This window comes from Muscardinus avellanarius, assembly GCF_963383645.1.
Source record: "Muscardinus avellanarius genome assembly, chromosome: 14".
Taxonomy (NCBI): Eukaryota; Metazoa; Chordata; class Mammalia; order Rodentia; family Gliridae; genus Muscardinus; species Muscardinus avellanarius.
The window spans coordinates 86,166,174-86,187,909 of NC_137800.1; the positions used below are offsets into that span (position 1 = coordinate 86,166,174).

General features: G+C 49.4%; 1 protein-coding gene across 1 annotated transcript; it reads right to left on the bottom strand.

The window, feature by feature from the left end:
• Nucleotides 1-5,720: 5,720 nt before the first annotated feature.
• On the bottom strand, nt 5,721-20,051 carry TRIM27 (tripartite motif containing 27; the record flags this gene model as incomplete). Its single annotated transcript, XM_080709953.1, has 8 exons — nt 5,721-6,316; nt 7,010-7,036; nt 10,248-10,280; nt 10,407-10,522; nt 14,106-14,128; nt 17,032-17,262; nt 18,428-18,523; nt 19,632-20,051. 8 exons carry the CDS (start codon nt 20,049-20,051, stop codon nt 5,721-5,723), a joined length of 1,542 nt encoding a protein of 513 aa, XP_080566079.1.
• Nucleotides 20,052-21,736: the final 1,685 nt, after the last annotated feature.

Below are 21,736 nucleotides of genomic sequence, written 5' to 3' on the forward strand. Positions count from 1 at the left end.
GCTGGGAGTGTAGCTCAAAGGTAGAATGCCCATGTTCTATCCCCAGCATCAAAAATAAATTAACTAATTAAATACATACATACTAATTGGGCTGGGCATGGTGGTGCACGCTTGTAATTCTAGTGTTTGGGAGATTGAGACAGGAGGATGGCAGGTTTGTAGCCAGCCTTAGCAATTTAGTGAGGTCCTCCACAATTTAGTGGGGGAAAGGAGGGCGGGGAAAGGAGACTGTAGCTCAGAGGCAGAATGTCTCTGGGTTAGATCCCCAGTCTGTCTCTGTCTGTCTATGTGTCTGTCTTTCTATCTATCTCTCTCGAAAATAATTGGAAAAAATAATTGAAAATATCCTAAATGTTCCATTAAAAAAAGAAAGAGCCGGTCGTGGTAGCGTTTGCTTGCCATCCCAGCATTCCAGAGGCTGAGACAGGAGAATCGAGGTTTGCGGACAGCCTCAGCTGTGTTGTAGAGAGTCCCTCTACAACACAGTGAGACGCTGTTTCAAAAAAAAAGAATAAAAAATAGGGCTGAGGGTGTAGCTTGGAGGTAGAATGTCCCTGGGTTCCATCCCCAGTAGCGAAAAAAAAAAAAAAAAGTAGTTAATATGGAATGATTTTTTTTTCATATTTCCTTTGTAAAGAAAGAGTATTTCACAGGAATTTTTTTAAAAAGCCCCAGATATATATTAACTGAAAAATGTCAGAGCACAGTATGCATGCTCTGACTGCATATCTAGTTTAAAAATGTATGAATGTGGAGAAAAAAAATTGTAAAAAAAAATACAATAAATGTTGGAAGGCGATTTTATTCGGCAGAGGAAGGTATAGCTTTCATATTTTGTTCAGGAATTAAGATAGTGTTCCGTCTGGACAGAGGACACAAAACAATGATCAAATGCCGGAGAGCGAATTACATAATTTACACCCGAAATGTCCTGTGAACGAAGTCGGCGACTTTTGAAAGCCGAGAGGAGAGGCCGCGGATGCTTGAGGTTTCATGGCACGCCATCAGCCAGTGTTGTGAAGTTAATGGGGGAGGTCCCAGGAAATAAGAAATCAGGGGAGGAACTGGGCCTGGGACAAAGCGCGGCTGGGAAACCAGCCGAAAGCTCCTTTCTCCTCCTGTACCACGGGTTAGGGGCTGCGGGGACCCCCAAACTTTGCGATCCTATTCGAGATCATCTCGTGATTCAGCATCCACCTCTAATAATCTTTTATTGCAAGTCTTTGGTCTAAATCTCGCGGCGGCTTCTTTAAAGTATCGCGATGCTTCCGCTTCGACTTTTTTCAGTGTTGACAGTTCCTACGAAAAAGTGTAAAAAAAAAAAAATCATTTTAAACGTACTTATGTATATGTAGACCGCTCAAACAAAAGAGCGGGAAAGAAATTAAAAAGGTTGTGTCAGAAGTGGGATTCGAACCCACGCCTCCATACGGAGACCAGAACCCTCAGCGGAGGGAAGCGGAGCTTGAGTCTGGCGCCTTAGACCACTCGGCCATCCTGACACCCTGCGACACGGGCGGGATTATTCACTAAAGTAGAATAGACCAGTGACGCGTCTGTGACGTACCCATCCGGCAGTGATGTCAGGGTTGCTTGGTTACGGTCGGAGAAGACCGCCACCTGTGGATTGAAAAGGACTTTGCAGCAGGAGGAAAAAAGTTTATGGGTAAAACTGGACATAAATTTCTTTTGAAAACGGATGCTGGTGCCTTACGAGGGACAGCTCCATCTCCAGAAGGGCCCGCAGACATTTCCCGCCACCGCTGGCCCAGATTTCAGGAATTAAGAAAGAAAGAAATTAAGAAATAAATAAATGAAAGACAGACAGACAGACAGAAGGAACACTTTTTTTCTTTGTCTCTGGCTGGACTTTCCAGCTTCAATTTTGTGAAAGTTAAAAATATGTTCTTTTTTAGTGGTACTGAGGCATTCTACTTCCGAGCTACATCCCCCAGCCCGATTTTATTTTTTATTTTGAAACAAGGTCTCGATTAAATTGCCGAGGGCCTCGCTAAATTGCTGAGGCTGGCCGCGACTGTGGTCCACATGTCTTAGCCTCTTAAATACCAGGATTACAGCATGTGCCACCAGCCCAACATGTGCCACCAGCCCAATTTGTATGGCACTGGCGATTGAACCCAGGGGCAATCTGCTTTGGAGCTACACACCCACTCCATTTTATATTTATTTTTATTTATTTACTTAACGCGATACTGGGGACATTCTACTTCTGAGGTATGCCCCCAGCTCTATATTTTCTTCTTTATTTATTATTATTATTATTATTATTATTATTATTATTATTATTATTTTGTGTGTGTGGTACTGGGGTTCCTGGAAGCCCTTCTACCTCCGGGATACACTCCCATGGGCTACACTCCCAGACCTATTTTTTACTTTTTTTTTTTTAATGTGGAAACAGGGTCTCTTAAGCCAGCAAGGCTGGCTCGGAACCAGCGCGATCCTCCTGTCTCCGCCTCCCAAGCGCGGGGATTACAAGCGTGCGCCACCACGCCTGGCTCTTCTTTATTTTGAAACAGGATCTCATTGAGTTGCAGAGGGCCTCACTAAATATCTAAGGCTGGTCTGAAACCTCGATCCTCCTGTCTCAGCCTCCCAAGTGCTGGGATTAGAAGCGGGTTAGCATTTTATACACATGTATCTGCGCGTCTATGCATTTACGTCACAGTACTCTGACAGCTAGACTCATGGAATCCCCCTTCTACTGTCCCCAGTTGTATTATTTCCCTTAAAGCCTGATGAACACATGAGAAATTAGGACACATTATCACCTCACTGCCCAGGCCAGGAATACGTGTGTAGCTCCTGGCATCTTGTCTTCTGAGGCCGTGAAGACCCAAATTCCTGGGAGTAGAGCTTTTCTCAGCTTGACCTTTCGCCCTCTGTACACCATGACTCTGCACCCACAGGGGCTGGGCTGGGGATTTTGTGTTAGGAAGTAATTTGGGGCTTTCTGATTTTTTTTTTTCCTTTTTATGTGGTACCGAGGGTGGAACCCAAGGGCTTTCTACCTCTGGGCTACACTCCCAGACCTATTTTATACTTTATTTGGAAACAGGGTCTTACTAAGTTGCTGAGAGCCTCACTAAGTAGCTGAGGCTGGCTTCGAACCTGCGCGAACCTCCTGTCCTCAGCCTCCCAAACACTGGGATTACAAGTGTGTGCCACCATGCCCGGCTTTCTGATCTATTTATTTATTACAAACAATACTGCCCTATCCCACTGCCAATTGGGGGGGGGGGGACCAAAGCTGGCCTAGGTGGCACAGACCTGTAATCCTGATACCAGGGAGGCAGAGACAGGAGGATCACAAGTTCAAGGTCAGCCTCAGCAATTTAGGGAGACCCTGTTCCCTGTTTCAAAATGAGAACTAATAATAATAAGGGCCAGGAGTGCTGGCACATGCTTGTGATCCCAGTACTGGGAGGCTGAGACAGAAGGATCTCAGGTTTGCGGCCAGCCTCAATTACTTAGTGAGACCCTGTCTCAAAATAAAAAATAAAATAGGGCTGGGGGTGCAGCTTGGAGGAGAATATCCCTGGGTCCCACCCCAGTACCAAAAGGAAAACAAAACAAAGCAAATTCCAGTGAAATTCCAGGATTAACCAGTGTAAGAGCTGTAGGGTTACTTTCTTTCTCTTTGGGGGAGGAGGAGCGCTGGAGATGAAACCCAGGGTGCTGCCCAGGCTAGTCAGCGTTGTACCTGAGCTGCATCCCCAGTACTACATTCTCAGCACCATTATTAAAATAGTAACTGGGAGCCGGGCGTGGGCACGCTTGTAATCCCCGAGCTTGGGAGGCTGAGACAGGAGGATCGCACAGGTTCGAAGCCAGCCTCAGCTACTTAGTGAGGCCCTCAGCAACTTAGTGAGACCCTGTTTCCAAATAAAGTATAAAAATAGGTCTGGGAGTCTAACCCGGAGGTAGAAAGCCTCTGGGTTCCACCCCATTACCACCAAACACACACACACACACACACACACACACACACACACACAAAAATAGTAACTGGGGAGCCCGCTGTGGTGACGCTTGTAATCCCAGCACTGAGACCGGAGGATCGCGGTTCACGGACAGCCTCAGCTACTTAGTGAGGCCCTCAGCAACTCAGGGAGACCCTATTTCAAAGTAAAGAAGAAAAAACAGGGCTGGGGGTGTAGCTTGGAAGTAGAATGCCCCTGGGTTCCACCCCCAGTAACACACACACACACACACGAAAATAAATAGTAACAGGGCATTAAGAATCTAGTTTTATCACCCAGTTGTGTATGTGTGTGTGTGTGTGTATATATATGTATATATGTGTGTGTGTATGTATATATAATGCCAGAATAGATTCTGGATCCATACTGGAAACCAGCACCCACCAGCCTCCATCTGTAAACCCAATTTTACCAAGACCCAGAACATAACATCAATGTAAACACCCATATTGGCTTTATTTTTAAATTTAAACAGAGGGGCATGTTATCAAAGAGAAGCAGGACTGAGGATCAACACGGGGCTTGCCTCAAGTAATCTGCCTTAGCCTTCTGACTCCAAAGTGTCTCATGATCTCATGGGCAGGGGGCTAGAGCTGCCCCTCGATGGCACACACATTAGGAAGGTCAGTTCTCCCCTTCCCCAAAGGAGGTGGGAAAAGGAGGACAAAAGATATACCCCTGGAATGCAGTCCCCAAACCCTCCAGGGATGGTGTTCAGCTGACCACCCGTCCACAAGGGTCTCCAGAACAGAATCTAGAAACAGTGGACAGTGACAGGAAGAAATTACCCTAAATGTCCTGCACCCAGCACCAGGATACACCCATTGTTAGTATGAATGGAGCAAACAGAGGCCTCAGCAAGGACAGAGACAAGATATTGATAAGAACATCATCTCCTAAACTGGACGCGGTGGCACAAACTTGTAATCCCAGCATTCAGGAGACTGAGACGGGAGAATCAGTTTACGGACAGCCTTAGCTTCGTGAGGCCCTTTGCAACACAGTGAGACCCTGTTTTAAAATAAATAAAAATAATAGGGCTGGGGGTGTAGCTCAGAGGTTGAATGGCCCTGGGTTCCATCCTCAATACTGGGGGGAAAAAATCATCCCCCAATAATACAGGTGGGGCCACTTCTCACTATTATTATAAAATAACTGTAACTAACCAAAAACGCATCTGGGCCCTTGGAGTTAATAACACCATCACAGATTGGAAGCCAAGGGCAGAGGCACTGTTCCAAGAAGGGCAAAAACAGATAAATGGAGCCATGCTAAGAGGGCCCGGTAGTTCATTCTAGGTTCTCCGAAAGGCGCGTGTTCCAGGCTCGGCAGCAGACGCCCACAACTGCTCTGTGGGCTGAGCCAGAGGGAGCCGGGCAGGCCCAGAACGTGCTGAAGTTTCTTGAGTGCTTCTCCAAATCCAATTATCCAGTCTGCATGGGCTCCGGTCATGTGTAAAACCAAAGAATGCCAAACACTGGAGGACAGCTGGTTTTTATTTCTAGGAAATATTGGTACTTCTTATTACATTTCACAACTGGGAGGGGGAAGGGAAGACAGTAGAGAACAGACATCCCGTTCTCCCCCTCCCAAGGGCAGGGAACAGGGGAAGGGTCTCCGGCGCTGATGGAAAAGGAACGGCAAGGCAACGACACAGACGCCTTTTGCTCGGGGAACAAGGCCAGCCAACAGCCCCTGGGGCCCGACTTCCCCTCCTCAAGGGGAGGTCTCCATGGAATGGCCTTGGTTCCCCACAGGGCCCGAGAACCCATCGATCCCGCTCATCGGGCAGATGATGAGGGGCGCGGCGCTCTTGCCTCCCGAGTAACTCAGGCTGAAGTAGGGCCGCACAGGCCCACAGAAGGTAGCGTGAGAGAAGGTGAAGGTGTGACACCGCTCGGTCACGTTGTAGAAGGACACCTCGCCAGCATCATAGTCCAAGAAAATCCCCACCCGCTGGAGAGGGGTCCGCAGGGGCAGGGCGGTCATCGGGGAGGTCAGAGCCCAGTATTCCTTCCCATACCACAGGGACACCGCCCAGAACCCGTTCTGGGGGGCCGAGGTGACTCCGCCTTTCCTGCACACGGAGTCTTCGCAGACACCTATGGTCCACTTGGCTTTATCCCCCACCTCGACCTCCCAGTAGTGTCTCCCGGCAATGAAGCACGGAGAGCCCAGGACACAGGGGAACAGGTTGAACCGCTCGGGGTTGTCCGGCAGGTCCTGCTGCAGGTAACTGTACCGCACTTGCCGCAGATTATCGGAGAGGATGAGGCTGGGGTAGGCTGTGTCTGGGTCCAGAGTCACGTCCACTGCAGAAGCACGGGGAGCGGGGTCAGCCTCCAGGCCAGGGGAGCCCGCTCCAACACCCGGCCTTTCTCTTACCTCCCCGGGAACAGAGTAGGAGGTCCCCGCGAGAGGTGGCGTTCATGGTGAAATTGACATCTCCAAAATTACGCTAGAGGCCGGGTGTGGAGGTACATACCTGTCATTCTAGTAGCTGAGAGGCTGAGACTGGAGGAACGGAGGTTTGAGGCCAACCTCAGCAACGCAGGAAGACCCCTCAGTATGTAGTAAGACTCTCAGCAACTTGGCGAGACCCTGTTTCAAAATAAAAAAAACAAAATACGGCTAGGGCTGGGAGTGGAGCTTAGAGGGTAAAATGCCTCTGGGTTCAATCTCCAGTACCATAAAAAAAAAAAAAAAAAAAAAATCCAAACTTAAGCAAATTCCCAAATTATTTACAATAATAGTTAGGTTCATGTGATTTTTGTTGTTGCTAGTACCCCTGAGTTTAACCACTGAGCTACACCCTCAGTCCTCTTTTATTTTTATTTTGAAACAGGGTCTTGCTCGGCGGACGAGTGTCTCACTACTTGCCGAGGCTGGCCTCAAACCTACTGTCTCAGCCGAAGAACTGGGATTACAGGCCTGCGCCACCACGCCCGACTTCGTTAGGATTTTCATTCCTTTTCCCTATCTGCTCCTTGTCTCCCATCACCTACCTGAGTATAACTGAGCCTCTCTCAGTTCTGAAAGAACAAAGGAGAAAATTAGTTCCAGGAGTCATAAGAGGATTTCCAGGAGGCCTCCCGCTCGGCGAGCTCCGGTGAGACATCAGAGCCCCGGTCTCTAGTTCAGTCCTCGGAACCACGGCCGCCAGCCAGCCGGGCACTAATTTCTTCACACGGTATGTAGCACCCCGTTATCCAGCCAAGGGCTTTAAGGGAAGAAGGACTGGGAATCCTAGGATCCCTGTAGGAGGATAACCATGAGACTGGTAGAGAACATGGTACCAAACTGAGGTAAGATCAAGAACCCATCCTCCAGCGGGCAGCTGGCTCTGCAGAGGGAGAGAGTTCGAGTCCCCAGTCAGACACAATTCTTTTTTTTGCGGTACTGGGGATGGAACCCAGGAGCATTGTACCTCCACGCTACACCTCCATTTGGTGGTACTGGGGGTAGAACCCAGAGGCTTTCTATCTCCGGGCTATACTCCCACCTATTTTATACTTTATTTGGAAACAGGGTCTCACTAAGTTGCTGAGAGCCTCACTAAGTAGCCGAGGCTGGATTTGAACCTGTGCGATCCCACACACAGCCTGTCCCAGCCTCCCAAGCGCTGGGATTACAAGTGTGCGCCACCATGCCCTGCTGTCTTTTTATTTATTATTTATTTGTTTATTTACTTACTTATTTTTGCGGTCTGGGGATGGAACCCAGGGGCATTTGAACTCAAAGCTACACCCCCTGCCCTATTTTTTATTCTTTATTTTGAAACAGGGTCTCACTGAGTTGCAAAGGGCCTCACTAAGTAGCTGAGGCTGTCCGCGAACCGCGATCCTCCAGGTCTCAGCCTCCCGAATGCTGGGATCACAAGCCTGCGCCACCACACTGGCTTGTCTTTTTATTTTTGAAACACAGTCACACTTAGTTGCAAAGGGCCTTGCTCAGTAGCTGAGGCTATCTGCGAAGTGTGATCGTCCTGAATGCCAGGATTACAAGTGTGTGCCACCACGCCCGGCCATTTTATATTCTTTTATTTTGAAACAGGGTCTTGGTAAGTTACAAAAGGCCTCATTAAGTAGTTGAGGCTATTGGCAAACCACGAGGCTGTTGGCAAACCACGATCCTCCTGTCTCAGCCTCCCAAATGCTAGGATTAAAAGCATGCGTTAAGCCGGGTGTGGTGGTGCACGCTTGTAATCCCAGCATTCGGGAGGCTGAGACCGGAGGATCGCGGTTCGCGGACAGCCTCAGCTACTTAGTGAGGCCCTCTGCAATTCAGTGAGACCCAGTTTCAAAATAAAGAATAAAAAATAGGGCAGGGGGTGTAGCTCGGAGGTCGAATGCCCCTGGGTTCCATTCCTAGACCCGCAAAAAAAAAAAAAAAATCATGCATTACCATGCCTTGCTCAGATATAACTATTAACATTCACAAGCTGTTCTGATTTGGGGCTGGGTGGCCCAAGTAATACCCTCTGGCACCCGAGGGCAAACAGGACCTTTCAGTTCCATGGCACTCACAGGCACACGCCATTTCCACATGTTCCCTCTGAGCCTTTTTGGGGGTGTGGTGGACTAAACCCAGAGGCATTCTACCCGCAGCTGCTTCATTTTTTTTTACTTGGAAACAGGGTCTAAGTTGCTGGGAGCCTTACTAGGTTGCTGAGGCTCTGAGACTGCGATCCTCCTGTCTCAACTTCCAAGTATTGGATCGCAGGGCTGCACCACCACACCCAGCTCCTTTTTATTTTCACGGGGTCTTGCTACATTGCCTGGGTTGGCTCTGAATTTTCAGGTCTCCTATTTCAGCTCCCTGAGCAGCCCGGATGAGAAGAGGGAGCCACCTCATACAAGCGACACTACAGAATCTTTAGAAAATGGCAGAGGCGGGTCCAGAGCCCTGGGTGTTTGATTTTCTGCTCTCACGGTCAGAACCAGGTCCCTGGTGAAGCTGCGTTAGTACTGCTCCCCCTCCTGGCCTAACTGCAACCTGTACCCAGGAGCACTGGGAACTCAGTCACAACCATAAGTACCGCTCAAGGGAAATAAAACCAGGAGTTTTTGTCCATTATTTTCCAGTTACTAGAATGGAACATGGTGGCACATGCCTGTAATTCCAGTACTTGAGAGGATGAGAAAAGAGGATCACAGGTTCAAGGCCAGCTTAAGCAAACTAGCAATACCCTGTTTCAAAATAAAAAATGTTGAGCCAGGCATGATGGCGCATGCTTGGAATCCCAGAATTCAGGAGGCTGAGACAGGAGGATCCGGATTCACGGCCAGCTTCAGCTATTTAATGAGGCTCTTTGAAACTTAGGCTCTGTTTCAAAATAAAGAATAAAAAATTGGGCTGGGGGTTTAGCTTGGAGGTAGAATGCCCCGAGTTCAATCCACAGCAACACACACACACACACACACACACACAAAATGTTTTGATCAAGAATCAAAATATATTAAGCTGGGCGTGGTGGTGCACACTTGTACCCAGCATTTGGGAGGCTGAGACAGGAAGATTGCACAGGTTCAAAGCCAGCCTCAGCTACTTAGTGAGGCTCTTTGTAACTCAGTGAGACTCTGTTTCAATCTAAAGAATAAAAAATAGGGCTGGGGGTGTCGCTCAGAGGTAGAATACCCCTGGGTTTCCCAGTACTGCAAAAAAAAAAAAAAAAAGATACACAGCAATAAATAATATATAATAAATATTTAAATATTAATCAATATTTTTTAAATAAAAAAGGGCCGTGGAGTATAACTTAGAGATAGAATGTCTCTGGATTCAATCTCTAGTACCAAAAAAAAAAAAAAAAAAAAAAAATTCCAGTTAAAAACTTCTTTTAAATCATCAAATTAAGCAGGTGTGGTGGCATACAACTGTAACCCCAGTAGTTGGGAGGCAGAGACAGGAGAGTGACAGGTTAGCAGCAGCCTTAGCAACTTATTGAAGCCCTCTCAATGAGTGAGACGGTTAAAAAAAAAAAAAATAGGGCTGGGGTGTAGCTCAGAGGCAGAATGCCCCCAGGTTCAATCTGCAGCATCAATGAAATACTAAAACTGACTGAGTATAGTGAAGAGACTTCACATGAGAACAAGTGAATATGAATTTAAAAACTTAACAAGACCCAAAAGGAAGAGGTAAAATAACAGGGCCTCGACCATCACACTCCTCCACACTCTTAGTTCAGGTATGTCTCTCCCCAGGTAACTCCAACACTGAAAGCCCAGGACGCAGGTAAATTACCTTGGATTTTCTCCATATCTGACTGCATTTTTTCTAAGGAGAGAAAAAGAGAAGATACTCAATTTGCATCCATCTGGTTAGAAAAATAGGCCCTTCCGCGGTGTACACCAATATTCAGAGTGCAAATCCATTCCCTCAGGACTCCATTCCTCAATTTACCTGTGAACTGCTTCAGACTCTCTGTCAAGAACAGACATTTTTGGGCAAAAATGTGGATTTTCTCTTGCAGATCTGGAGGTGTGATCCAAGGTTCAGGGATCCTGATTCTTTCAGCCCTAAATTTAAAAGAAACACAATGTGAATCCCTCCCCAACTGTAAAACTTTCATGAGTTAGGACAGTTGACGGGTGGACAGTGTTGAGAAGGAGCTACTCCAGCTTTTCACATCTTCTCCTCCTGGAGTATAATCCTCTAAAACCAGAACGAGGGAAGATAATCTTACTCATTTTCATTTCTCTCAAAGCACCAAGCTCACGGTTTCTCAAATAGCAAGTCCTAGCTGGGCACGGTGGTCCACGCTTGTAATCCCAATACTTGGGAGGCTGAGACAAGAGGATCGCGGGTTCGAGGGCAAACCTCAGTAAGTAGTAAGACTCTCCACAACCTAGTGAGACCCTATTTCAAAATAAATAAGGCTGGTAGTGTAGCTCAGAGGTAGAATGCACCTCCGTTCAAACGCCAGTACCACAAAAACAAAAACCAAGTCTTCTAAAAGGTTTACTGAATTAAACTGAACGAGGCTGACCTTGCCAGAAAGCTATAGATTCCATGACAAAGCCCTTGATTATTATTGTTATTATTATTATTGTTTGCATCTTTGTGTAAGCAAACCCACTTTCCTCACTTCTACAAGGGAATCTATAGCAAAGATCAGGTAGTTGCCTACCCAATACCCCTTCTCCCATATTCTGACTTTTATGCACCACAGCTCAAGCTAGTCTCCCTTGTAGCTACATGGGACTGAGTTCTGGCCAATGAGAGGTTTAGAAGGATATCATGGTATTTTGATAAATCAGCTTAAAAAGTTTCTCTCTTTTCTCCTGGCTAGCATCCTAGTAGTAATCTCAGTCTATATGAGAACCACACCTTAGAAATGGTACAAGAGCAAATGAGAAGAAATCAGAATCTTTGTTTTTATGGACATATGTGTGGGCCTGGGAACTGAACCCAAGAGTGTCCTAACTCTGAGATACACCGACAATCATATATATATATATATATATATATATATTTTTATGGTACTGGGGTTCCTGGAAACCCTTCTACCTCCGGGCTACACTCCCAGACCTATTTTTATACATTTTTATTTGGAAACAGGGTCTCTTAAGCCAGCACACGCAGCTGGCTTCAAGCCTGCGCGATCCTGTCTCCGCCTCCCAAGAGTAGGGATTACAAGCGTGCGCCACCACGCCCAGCTGCTTTTTTTTTTTTTTTTTTTTTTTTTTGCAGTACTTGGGATGGAACCCAGGGGCATTCTACCTCCAAGCTACAGCCCCAGCCCTATTTATTTTATTTTGAAACAGGGTCTCACTGAGTTGCAGAAGGCCTCACTAAGTTGCTGAGGTTGCCAATAAGTCTGCAATTCTCCTGTCTCAGCCTCTAAGTACTGGGATAATAAGCATACACCACCACACCTGGCTAGAAATTAGAATCTTTAAGGAGTCTGGGCACTCTCATACCAGCCCAGGGAATACCTACCTGCACATTTCTTATAGGGTGACAAAAGTTGTCTTTTCTTTTTTTTTTTTAATTACGTTTAGGCTTGTAAGCCAATGAAATTTTGGATTTTCTATTACCTGCAGCGAAACTTAATCCTCAAATGACACAAACTGCTACGGTCTCTGAAGTCTATCCCACATGTTAGGTCAGAATTAGATTGGTACCAAAAAGCAGCAAGCAGAGTATTAGGTTTTTTTCGGCTGGGGCTGGCACAAGTTCCAATTTATCTCTCTCCTCGATGCCCTCAATTCAGCCAGGCGTGGTGGCACAAGCCTGTAATCTCAGTACTTGAGAGACTGAGACAGGAGGCAGGTCGGAGGCCAGCCTTCAGCAACTTACCAAGGTTTTCAGCAACTTGGTGACACCCTCTTCCAAAATCAAAATAAATAGGGCTGGGAGTGTAGCTTGGAGGTAGAGTGCTCCTGGGTTCGATCCCGGCACCAAAAATAAAAATAAGATAAAATAGCCGGGCGTGGTGGCTCACATTTGTAATCCTAGTGCTTGGGAGGCAGACAGGAGGATTGCGCAGGTTCGAAGCCAGCCGCGCTGGCTTAGGAGACCCTGTTTCCAAATAAAAAGTATAAAATACGTCTGGGAGTATAGCCCAGAGGTAGAAGGGCTTCCAGGAACCCTAGTACCACCAAAAAATAAAATAAAAGATAAAATAAACCCACCTTAATTCTATCAACATGATTCTTCTGGATTACAAGCGTGCGCCACCACGCCCGGCCTAGCCACACAATTCTATCCACACAGACCTCGCCGCCAACTGGCTCCACCACCGAGGCCCTACGCCCTCTCCTTGGCTGCTCCAGTATCATCAAGCTGAAGCTCCCTCTGGAGCATTTTGCCACTCAGGATTTTACTCGACCTCAAAGCCTGGCACTAAACATGATCCGCCCAAGGCCCACTCCGCCTGCGCTCACGAACCATTATGCAAATACAGCTCTGCCCTGGCTTCTGGTCCCTGGCAAGTCCCAACTTGGTCTCCTGCCAACTCCCATGAAGCCCTTCTTCACGGTCTTCTTGGTCTGAGGACTAAACCCAGGGCCTCGCACATGCTAAGCAACATGCTAAGCACTGATCTCTGCTCCCAGATTGCTCCATTTCTATTTGATGGTACAGTAGAGACATAATAAGGTGCAGAACCCAGCTGTCTCATCATTAACTATATTAACATGCAGGCCAACCACATTGTGTGCGTGTGCGTGTGTGTGTGTGTGTGTTACTGGGGCTTGAACCCAGGGCATTCTACCTCTGAGCCACATCTCCAGCCCTATTTTATCTTTTGTTTTGAAATCTGTGATTGTCCTGTCTCAGCCTCTAAGTACTGGGATAATAAGCATACACCACCACACCTGGCTAGAAATTAGAATCTTTAAGGATCCTGGGCATGCCTTTATAAGTTGCTGAGGCTGCCCTCAAACCTGTGATCCTCCTGCCTCAGCCTCCTCCTCTCCTAAGCACTGGGATTACAGGTCTGCACCACTGTGCCTGGCTCAGTCACAGTTTCTTTAGGGCTTATTTCCCCCATTACAGAGGAAAAAGAAAAAAAAAAAAAAAAAAGGATTCCCAAATTCATAAGAAACAGCAGCCACGATGTCTCTGTGCACCCCATTTGGCCTGAAATGTCACCAACTCCTGAGCCACAAGTACTCTTAAAAACAAACCCCTGAGCCGGGCGTGGTGGCGCACGCTTGTAATCCCGGCATTCGGGAGGCTGAGACCGGAGGATCACGGTTCGCGAACAGCCTCAGCTACTTAGTGAGGCCCTTTGCAACTCAGTGAGACCCTGTTTCAAAATAAAGAATAAAAAATAGGGCAGGGGGTGTAGCTCAGAGGTCAAATGCCCTCCCTGTGTTCCATCCCCAGACACGAAAAAAAAAAAAAAAAAAAAAAAAAAAAAAAAAAAATCCCGCCTCACCCCCCCACTTCACAAAAACGTGTCAACAATCCCCAGGTTTTCCTGAAAAGAGCTAAGGCTCATCTAGGTCCTCGCAGGCCAGTGACTCTCCTGAGGAACGGGCAGCGATTCAGGGCGGCGTCCCTCTCCGCCCCGGGCGGGCGCCTCTGAGGATATACAAAGGCGGGCGAGACGGCTTCTTGTGCTGGATATATTGTTGGGGGAGAGAAGTTTACCTGCTCAGCGTGTCCCCGATGTCCTACAAGAGAAAGGAAAAGGAGCCATGACAAGTTATTCATACCCTGAGCGTTCTTCCCTTTACTGATGGCCGCTAAAAACCCCGCTCTGGGCTGGCTCTCCTGGGAGACACGAGAGACAAGAATCACAGGACCGCGGCTCATTCTCAAGGGTGTGAAAGTCAGAAGAAACTGGGGCTCACTAGCTCTGCCATCCTACCCTGGGACGTCCGCTGTCGACCGCACAGCTTGCTTGCTTTTTATTGTGAACTAATGTCTACGACACGGAAGAGTTTTGTTTGGAAGCCAGGCGTGGTGGCACACGCTTATAATCCCAGCATGGGGGAGGCTGAGACAGGAGGATTGCGGTTTGAGGACGGCCTCAGGTATTATGTAACTGTTTCAAGTCAGGAGTTTCAAATAAGGAGTAAAAAATAGGGCTGGGGGTGTAGCTTGAAGGTAGAATGTCCCTGGGTTCCATCCCCACTACCACAAAAAGAAAATAAATAAAAAATAAATTGTTTTGTTTCGTGGTACTAGGAATTGAACCCAGGGGCATTCTACCACTGAGTTACACCCTCAGCCCTATTATTCATTCTTTATTTTGAAACAGAGTCTCACTGAGTCGTGAAGGGCCTCGGTAGCTGAGGTTATCCGTGAACCTGCGGTACTCCTGTCTCGACCTCCCAAGTACTGGGATGACAAGGTGTGCCACCACGCCCGGCTCCAGAAGAGCTGACAGTATACATAACTCCTGTAGCGTGCGGTGTGCTGGCTCGGCTTGTAATCCCAGTACTCGGGAGGCTAAGACAAGAGGATCACAGGCTTGTGGGCAACCTCAGCAACTTAGTGAGACCCTGTTTCAAAATAAAGAACAACAAGTAGAGGTGGATGGGGAGCTCGGAGGTAGACTGGCCCTGGGTTCCACCCCCAGTACATACACATGTATATAGGTATATATGGATATATATACTTGTGTCCTTAGAACCATTTGGGAGGTAGTTATTTACATTCTATTCCTTTATTCTTCCATGTGTTCTTCCTAAGAACAGGTACCCTTTCTCTCTTTTTCCTCCTCCTCCTCCTCTCTCTTCCCCACCCCCTACTTCTTTTTCTTATACTAGGGAGTGAATTCATGGGCATTCTACCACCCAACTGCACCATCAGCCCTATTTTATTTTTCATTTTCAAACAGTCTTGCTTGGTTGCCAAGAATCTCCCTAACTTGTTCCTAAGTTGCAGAGGGCCTCACCTGTTGCTGAGGCTGGCATCCTGCATCCTCCTGTCTCAGCCTCCCAAGTACTGGGATCACAAGCATAGGCCACTGCGTCCGGCTTATTTATTTACTTAACTTATTTATTTACTTATTTATTTTCTGGTGGTGGAGATGGAACCCAGGGGCATCCTACCTCCGAGCTACACCCCCAGCCCTATTTTTTAGTCTTTATTTTGCAACAGGGTCTCACTGAGTTGCAGAGGGCCTCACTAAGTAGCTGAGGCTGGCCGCGAACCACAATCGTCCTGTCTCAGCCTCCCGAATGCTGGGATTACAAGTGTGCGCCACCACGCCCGGCTTAAAAAAAAACACACAAAAACACTTTAATGAAACCTTCAGGTCCATCTCACAAAAACTCCAACCCTAGATAATCCTACCTATTTGCTAATCTTCTCTGTGCGTGTACCAGAGTGGTTAAGGCCCGAGAGAGCCAGGCACACAAGAAAGCAGACACCAAGGCAGAGAGGCCCCACTATCAACGGACGGTCGTTGACCAACAACCCTATTCTGTCTCATAGACCAACTGACTTTCCCATACTTGAAAATACTGATTCCTTCCTATATAACAAAGGACTTCAAGCCAAACATCTAGCCCTTTTTTATTTTTGTTTTGAATCAGGATCTCGCTAGGTTCCTCAGAGTCTTGCTAAGTTACTGAGGCTGTCCTCGAATCTGCAATCCTCCAGTCTCTGCCTCCCAAGTATACTGAGGTTACAGGGGTGTGTCAGCACACCCGGCTCAACAGTGGACCTTCTGAGCTGGGCGTGTTGGCACACGCTTATAATCCTAGTACTTGGCAGGCTGAGAAGGAAGATCACAGATTCGAGTACAACCTCAGCAAGAAGTGAGACTCATCAACCCAGTGATACCCTGTTTCAAAATAATTAAGATAGGGCTGGGGTAGAATGCCCCTGGGTTCAATCCACAATAAAACAAACAAACAAACAAAAACAAACACATGGGCAATATCCGCTTCCTGGGGTCTTGCTAGGAAAGCCAACTGTATCCACTGCTGTTCTACCTAGGCTACATCACTGGGTCACTCAGGTAACCACTCCTGCTCAAGTGCTGCTGGATTCCTGGCCCTAGTATTGTAGGTGTATATGTTAAAATTACAAGATAACAAAGCTGGCCATGGTGACACATGCCCATAATCCCAATACTGTGGAGGCCGAGACAGGAAGACTGCAGGCTCACCTGAGCAATTAGCAAGACTGTTTCAAAATAAAAAATATTAAAAGGTCTGAGGGTGTATCTTGGAGGTACAATGCCCTTGGCTTCAATCCCCAGTACCGGAGGAGGAGGAGGAGAAGAAGAAGGATGCTAATGGTATGGGAGAGTCTTTAAACAACATATCGTTCAAACCCTTCGTCATATCATGAGCAAAGAAGATCGCTGAGATCCAGCGAGACCAACAACCTCGCCAGGCAGGGCAGGGCAGGCCAGGGCACCAGGCGAGCCTTGGGCCTTTCCAGGAGACGGTGCAATTGCCAACCCAAGCTGCTGACGCCACAAGTCCGAGCACACGCGCTCCCTCCCCGCACGCTCAACACAGAGCTTAGCAAACCCTCGCTACTCCGCAGAGCTAACGAGGAGGCAGGAGGCCTGGACAGCCCGGGCAAAGGGCAGGGGCGCTCACGCGGGCCTCACCTGCAGGAGCTCCCTGGTGGGCTGCTGCTGCTTCTCCTCCAGCTGGGCAATGAGGCTGCTGAGGTGGGAGATGTTGCAGGAGAACTGGGTGATGGCACCGTTGATGCTGTTGTAGATGGCCAGGTCGAGCTCCTCCAGGCGGGCCAGGAGGCGATACTCATGCTCCTTCAGGGAGTGGTACAGCTGCTCGAACTCCCACACGATCTTCTCCCTCTCCATCTGGGTCAGGCTCTGCGCGGATGGGCGGGGGCAAGGGCAGTAAGGAGGAGAGGTTCGCTTCTGGACGACACCTGCCAACACCTAACCGCTCCACCCAAGAGCGGAATAAGAGCTGCCTTCACGCATGCACATGCGTGATATTCAGCCAGCCTTCACTGACTAGAAACAAAATGGCCGGGAGTTGGGTTATCCCAGTAGTAATTAAGATACAGTGGCAGTTCTCAAGGAACTTAGTCAAGTGAGAGTCAGGTTCAGGTACTAGTGTCCAGCAACAAGTGAGTGTGTGATGATGCAGGCCTGCGATCCCAGTACTTGGGAGGCTGAGACAGGAGGCTCGCATGGGTTCGAAGCCAGCCTCAGCTACTTAGTGAGGCTCTCAGCAACCTAGTGAGACCCTGTTTCCAAATAAAATATAAAAAAGGTCTGGGAGTATAGCCCGGAGGTAGAAAGCCTCTGGGTTCCACCCCCAGTACCACCAAAAATAAAAAAAAAATAAAAAAAATAAAGTAAAAGCCAGGCATGGTGGCGCACACTTGTCATCCCAGCATTCGAGAGGCTGAGACAGGAGGACCGTGGCTCTTGAATAGCCTCAGCTACTTAGTGAGGCCCTTTGCAACTCAGTGATATCCTGTTTCAAAATAAGAGTAAAAACTAGGGCTGAGGGTATAGCTTGGAAGTAGAATGCCCTTGGGTTCCATCCCCAGTACTGCAAAATAAATAAACAGAAAGGGCCGGGGGTATCGCTTGGAAGTAGGGGATCCCTAATTTGATTCCCAATACCATTAAAAAAAAAAAAAGGATGGAGCAACAGCCTATAATAGGAAAAGCTGGTGGTCTCCACAGAAGCACGTTTGCACAGCGTCCTAAGGACCTGAACAGGAGCTCTCTACTCTAGGCAGAAGAGATGGCACAGGCCAAAGAGCATGGAGAGCCTGGGGGTGGTGGCCTAGGGAGGCTGAGACAGGAGGATTGCAGGTTCAAGGCTAGCCTCAGATACTTAGTGTTCCCTTCAGCAACTAAGTGAGACCTCATTTCAGAATAAAGAATAAAAAAATACGGCTGGGAGTGTGGCTCAGAGGTAGAATGCCCCTGGGTTCCATCCCTAGTACCGCCACCACCACCACCACCAACAACAACAACAAAAACAAACCAAGAGTAGAATACCAACAACGCTTACCAAGAGCTCGGCTCTCGCCTGCTCCCCCTGGGCCCGGCGCCTCTTCTTCAAGTCTTTCACTCTTTTGAGGTGGTCCAGCTGGTTTTGGATTTGCTCCTGAAGAAAGCAAAACAGGTAGTAGTCGGCAATAGCTGACGAAGAGGCATCGGCCTGGCTACTACTCTGCTTATCAGAAAGGCCGGGCCACCACCACCAGAGGACAGCCCGCAGCACGGCCACCACCGCTGTCCCTGGGCAATCCGTGTTTCTTAAGCCAGGGAGTCACCTTCCAGTACCTGGCGAATGCTACAAAGGCTTTGCAGAAAATGGCTAGACTAGGGGCCTTAAAGCGATAATTCTATGACTCCCTCCCGGGTGACGGGGAAACACCACCTCCCCAACCTGCTAGCGTTACCTCGAGTGGACGAGAAGACAGAGCTGAAAGTTCTGTAAATGTTAAGTGAATCATGAAGCACCGGTGCGCTGAGTCTAAACGTGCCATAACTCTGTGTGTGTGTGTGTGTGTGTGTGTGTGTGTGTGTGTGTGTGTGTGTGTGTGTATTCCTGCAGCCGTCCATGTACAAGAAAATGCACAGCGCGTGTGTTCACCGGCCGTCACCTGACAAGGGTTCTCCGGGCCAGATCCGTGTTACTGTCTGGCGTTTTTCCTCCACACTTGGCATAGGCTGCGCAAGACACACTGTTTCACTTCGCCTGCACGGCAACTGTTACCTCCCGAGTCCCGGCGTGGTTCGAAGCCTTACTCCAGCGGCAGAAGGGCTGTTTCTGTTTTTCTAGGAGCTTCTAGCACGGGCGGGTTAGCGCCTGGTGCTGGGGACCTGCTCATAGACTAAGCGCCGGGCAGGGCTCGGTGGGCCCCGAGTGCGTGGGGTGTGCGTGACGCGGGGGCCTGTGCACGGGCCCGTCGACATCTCACGTCTACTGCGGGGGAAGGTCTGCGGGGCGTGCGGGTGAGCCGGGCCGCCGAGGGGAGCCCGGGGTAAGGCGTGCGCGTGTGTGCGCGCGTGTGTGCGCGCGTGCAGGGGGCGGGGAGCCAGACTCCAGGCTCCCTCGCCGCCAGCTACAGGTTTTCCTCCCCAATCCGAGCGCGCGGAGTCTCTGTGCGCGGACGGAGAGGAAATGACGGCTGCGAAGCACACGTCCGGCCATTTTCTAAGCAAGGGGAAGGAAAAAAAAAAAAAAAGAAATCCCCGGCCGGGCCTACCTTGAAGCCGTCCACCGCCTCCTCCAGCGGCAGCACGCTGTGGCCGCGGTGCTCGCGCGAGCGGTCGCACACCACGCAGATGGGCGTCTGGTCCTCCTCGCAGTACAGCTTGAGCGGCTCGCGGTGCTTCTCGCACACGCCCATCTCGCCGCCCGGGCCGGCCGGCCGCTCGGTGCGCAGCTGCTTCACCAGCTGGGTCACGTTGGCCAGGTGCCGGTTGGGCCGCGGGTGGCGCTGCGGGAAGGTCTCCCGGCACTGCGGGCACGACACGTCGGCCTCCGCCGCGCCCCAGCAGCGCGCCAGGCACGCGCAGCAGATGTTGTGGCCGCAGTCGAGCATCATGGGCTCCACGAAGTACTGCAGGCACACGGGGCAGGTGGTCTCCTGCTGCAGGCACTCGGCCACGCTGCCCGACGCCATGGCGCGGCCGGCGGGGCGCGCGGGCATGGGCGCGGCGGCGGCGATGGCGGCCCGGCGGCCGGGCGCCCCGCGCTCCCGGGCTCCGCGGGCTCCGCGCGCAGGCAACGTGGCCGCGTCGGCGCAGGCTCCGCCCCGGCGCGGGCGGAAGGGGCGGGGCGGGGCCTGGAGGGGGCGGGGCCTGGCGCGGCGGGGGCGGGGCCCGGGGAGGCCGACCCCCAGGCCTCAGCCCCTGCGAAAGGAAGATGGCTTCGTGTGGGTCCCGCGAAGTGCCGCCGGCCTGGCCGCCGACACTGGGGGAGGGCAGATGATCCCGGCCCGCACACACCACTGTTATTTTATTTTGTGGCCCTGGGGATGGAACCCAGGGGGGAGGTTCTGCCTCCGAGCTACAGCCCCAGCCCTATTTTTTTTATTATTTATTTATTTATATTTATTTATTTATTTATGTCGAGACTGGGCCCGGAACCCAAGGGCATTCTACCTCTGAACGACACCCCCAGCCCTATTTTTTATTCTCTTTGTTTATTGCTGTACTGGGGGTGGAGTCCGGGGCATTCTACCTCCGAGCTACAGCCCCAGTCTTATTATTTATTTATTTATTTACTTACTTATTTACTTATTTCGAGACTGAGCATGGAACCCAGGGGCATTCTGCCTCCGAATGACACCCCCAGCCCTAATTTTTATTCTTTTTGTTTATTGCGGTACTGGGGATGGAATCCAGGGCATTCTCTGAGCTACAGCCCCAGCCCTATTTTTATTTATTTATTTATTTATTTATTTATTTATTTCGAGACTGGGCATGGAACTCAGGGGCATTCTACCTCCGAACGACACCCCCAGCCCTAATTTTTATTCTTTTTGTTTATTGCGGTACTGGGGGTGGAATCCGGGGGCATTCTACCTCCGAGCTACACCCTTTTCGTTATTTATTCCTTTATTTCGATGCTGTGGATGGAACCCAGGGGCATTCTACCTCCGAGCTACACCCCCATCCCTATTTTTAATTCTTTATTTTGAAATAGGGTCTCACTGAATGCAAAGGGCCTCACTAAGTAGCTGAGGCTATTGGCGAACCGGGATCCGCCTGTCTCAGCCTTCCAAATGCTGGGATTACAAGTGTGCGCCACCATGCCCGCTGGAAACCAGAAACATTCTACCTCTAAGATACACTGCCAGTCCTGTTTTATTTTTTTATTTTGAAACAGCGTCTCACTAATTTGCGGAGGGCCCCCCAAGTTGCTGAGTCTGGCCGCGAACCTGCGGTCCTCGGGTCTCAGCCGCTGGTGTGCTGGGATGATGGGCCTGCGCCACACTTGGGCCTCCCCGCCTTGGCTCTTCTCTTCCTTCCAAGCAACTGAATGGGACCCCATCCTCCTGCCCCCCTACCTCCTCCTTGTCTGCCCTTTACCAAGAGATACTTTCCAGAGTTAGTCTGGAAAGTAAAAGAACAACCAGAGCCGGGCGCGGTGGCGCACGCTTGTAATCCCTGCACTTGGGAGGCTGAGACAGGAGGATCACGCAGGTTCGAAGCCAGCCTCGCTACTTAGTGAGGCTCCCAGCAACTTAGTGAGACCTTGTTTCCAAATAAATTAGTGAGACCTTGTTTCCAAATAAAGTATAAAATAGGTAGGTCTGGGAGTATAGCCTGAAGGTAGAAAAAGCTCTGGGTTACACACACACAC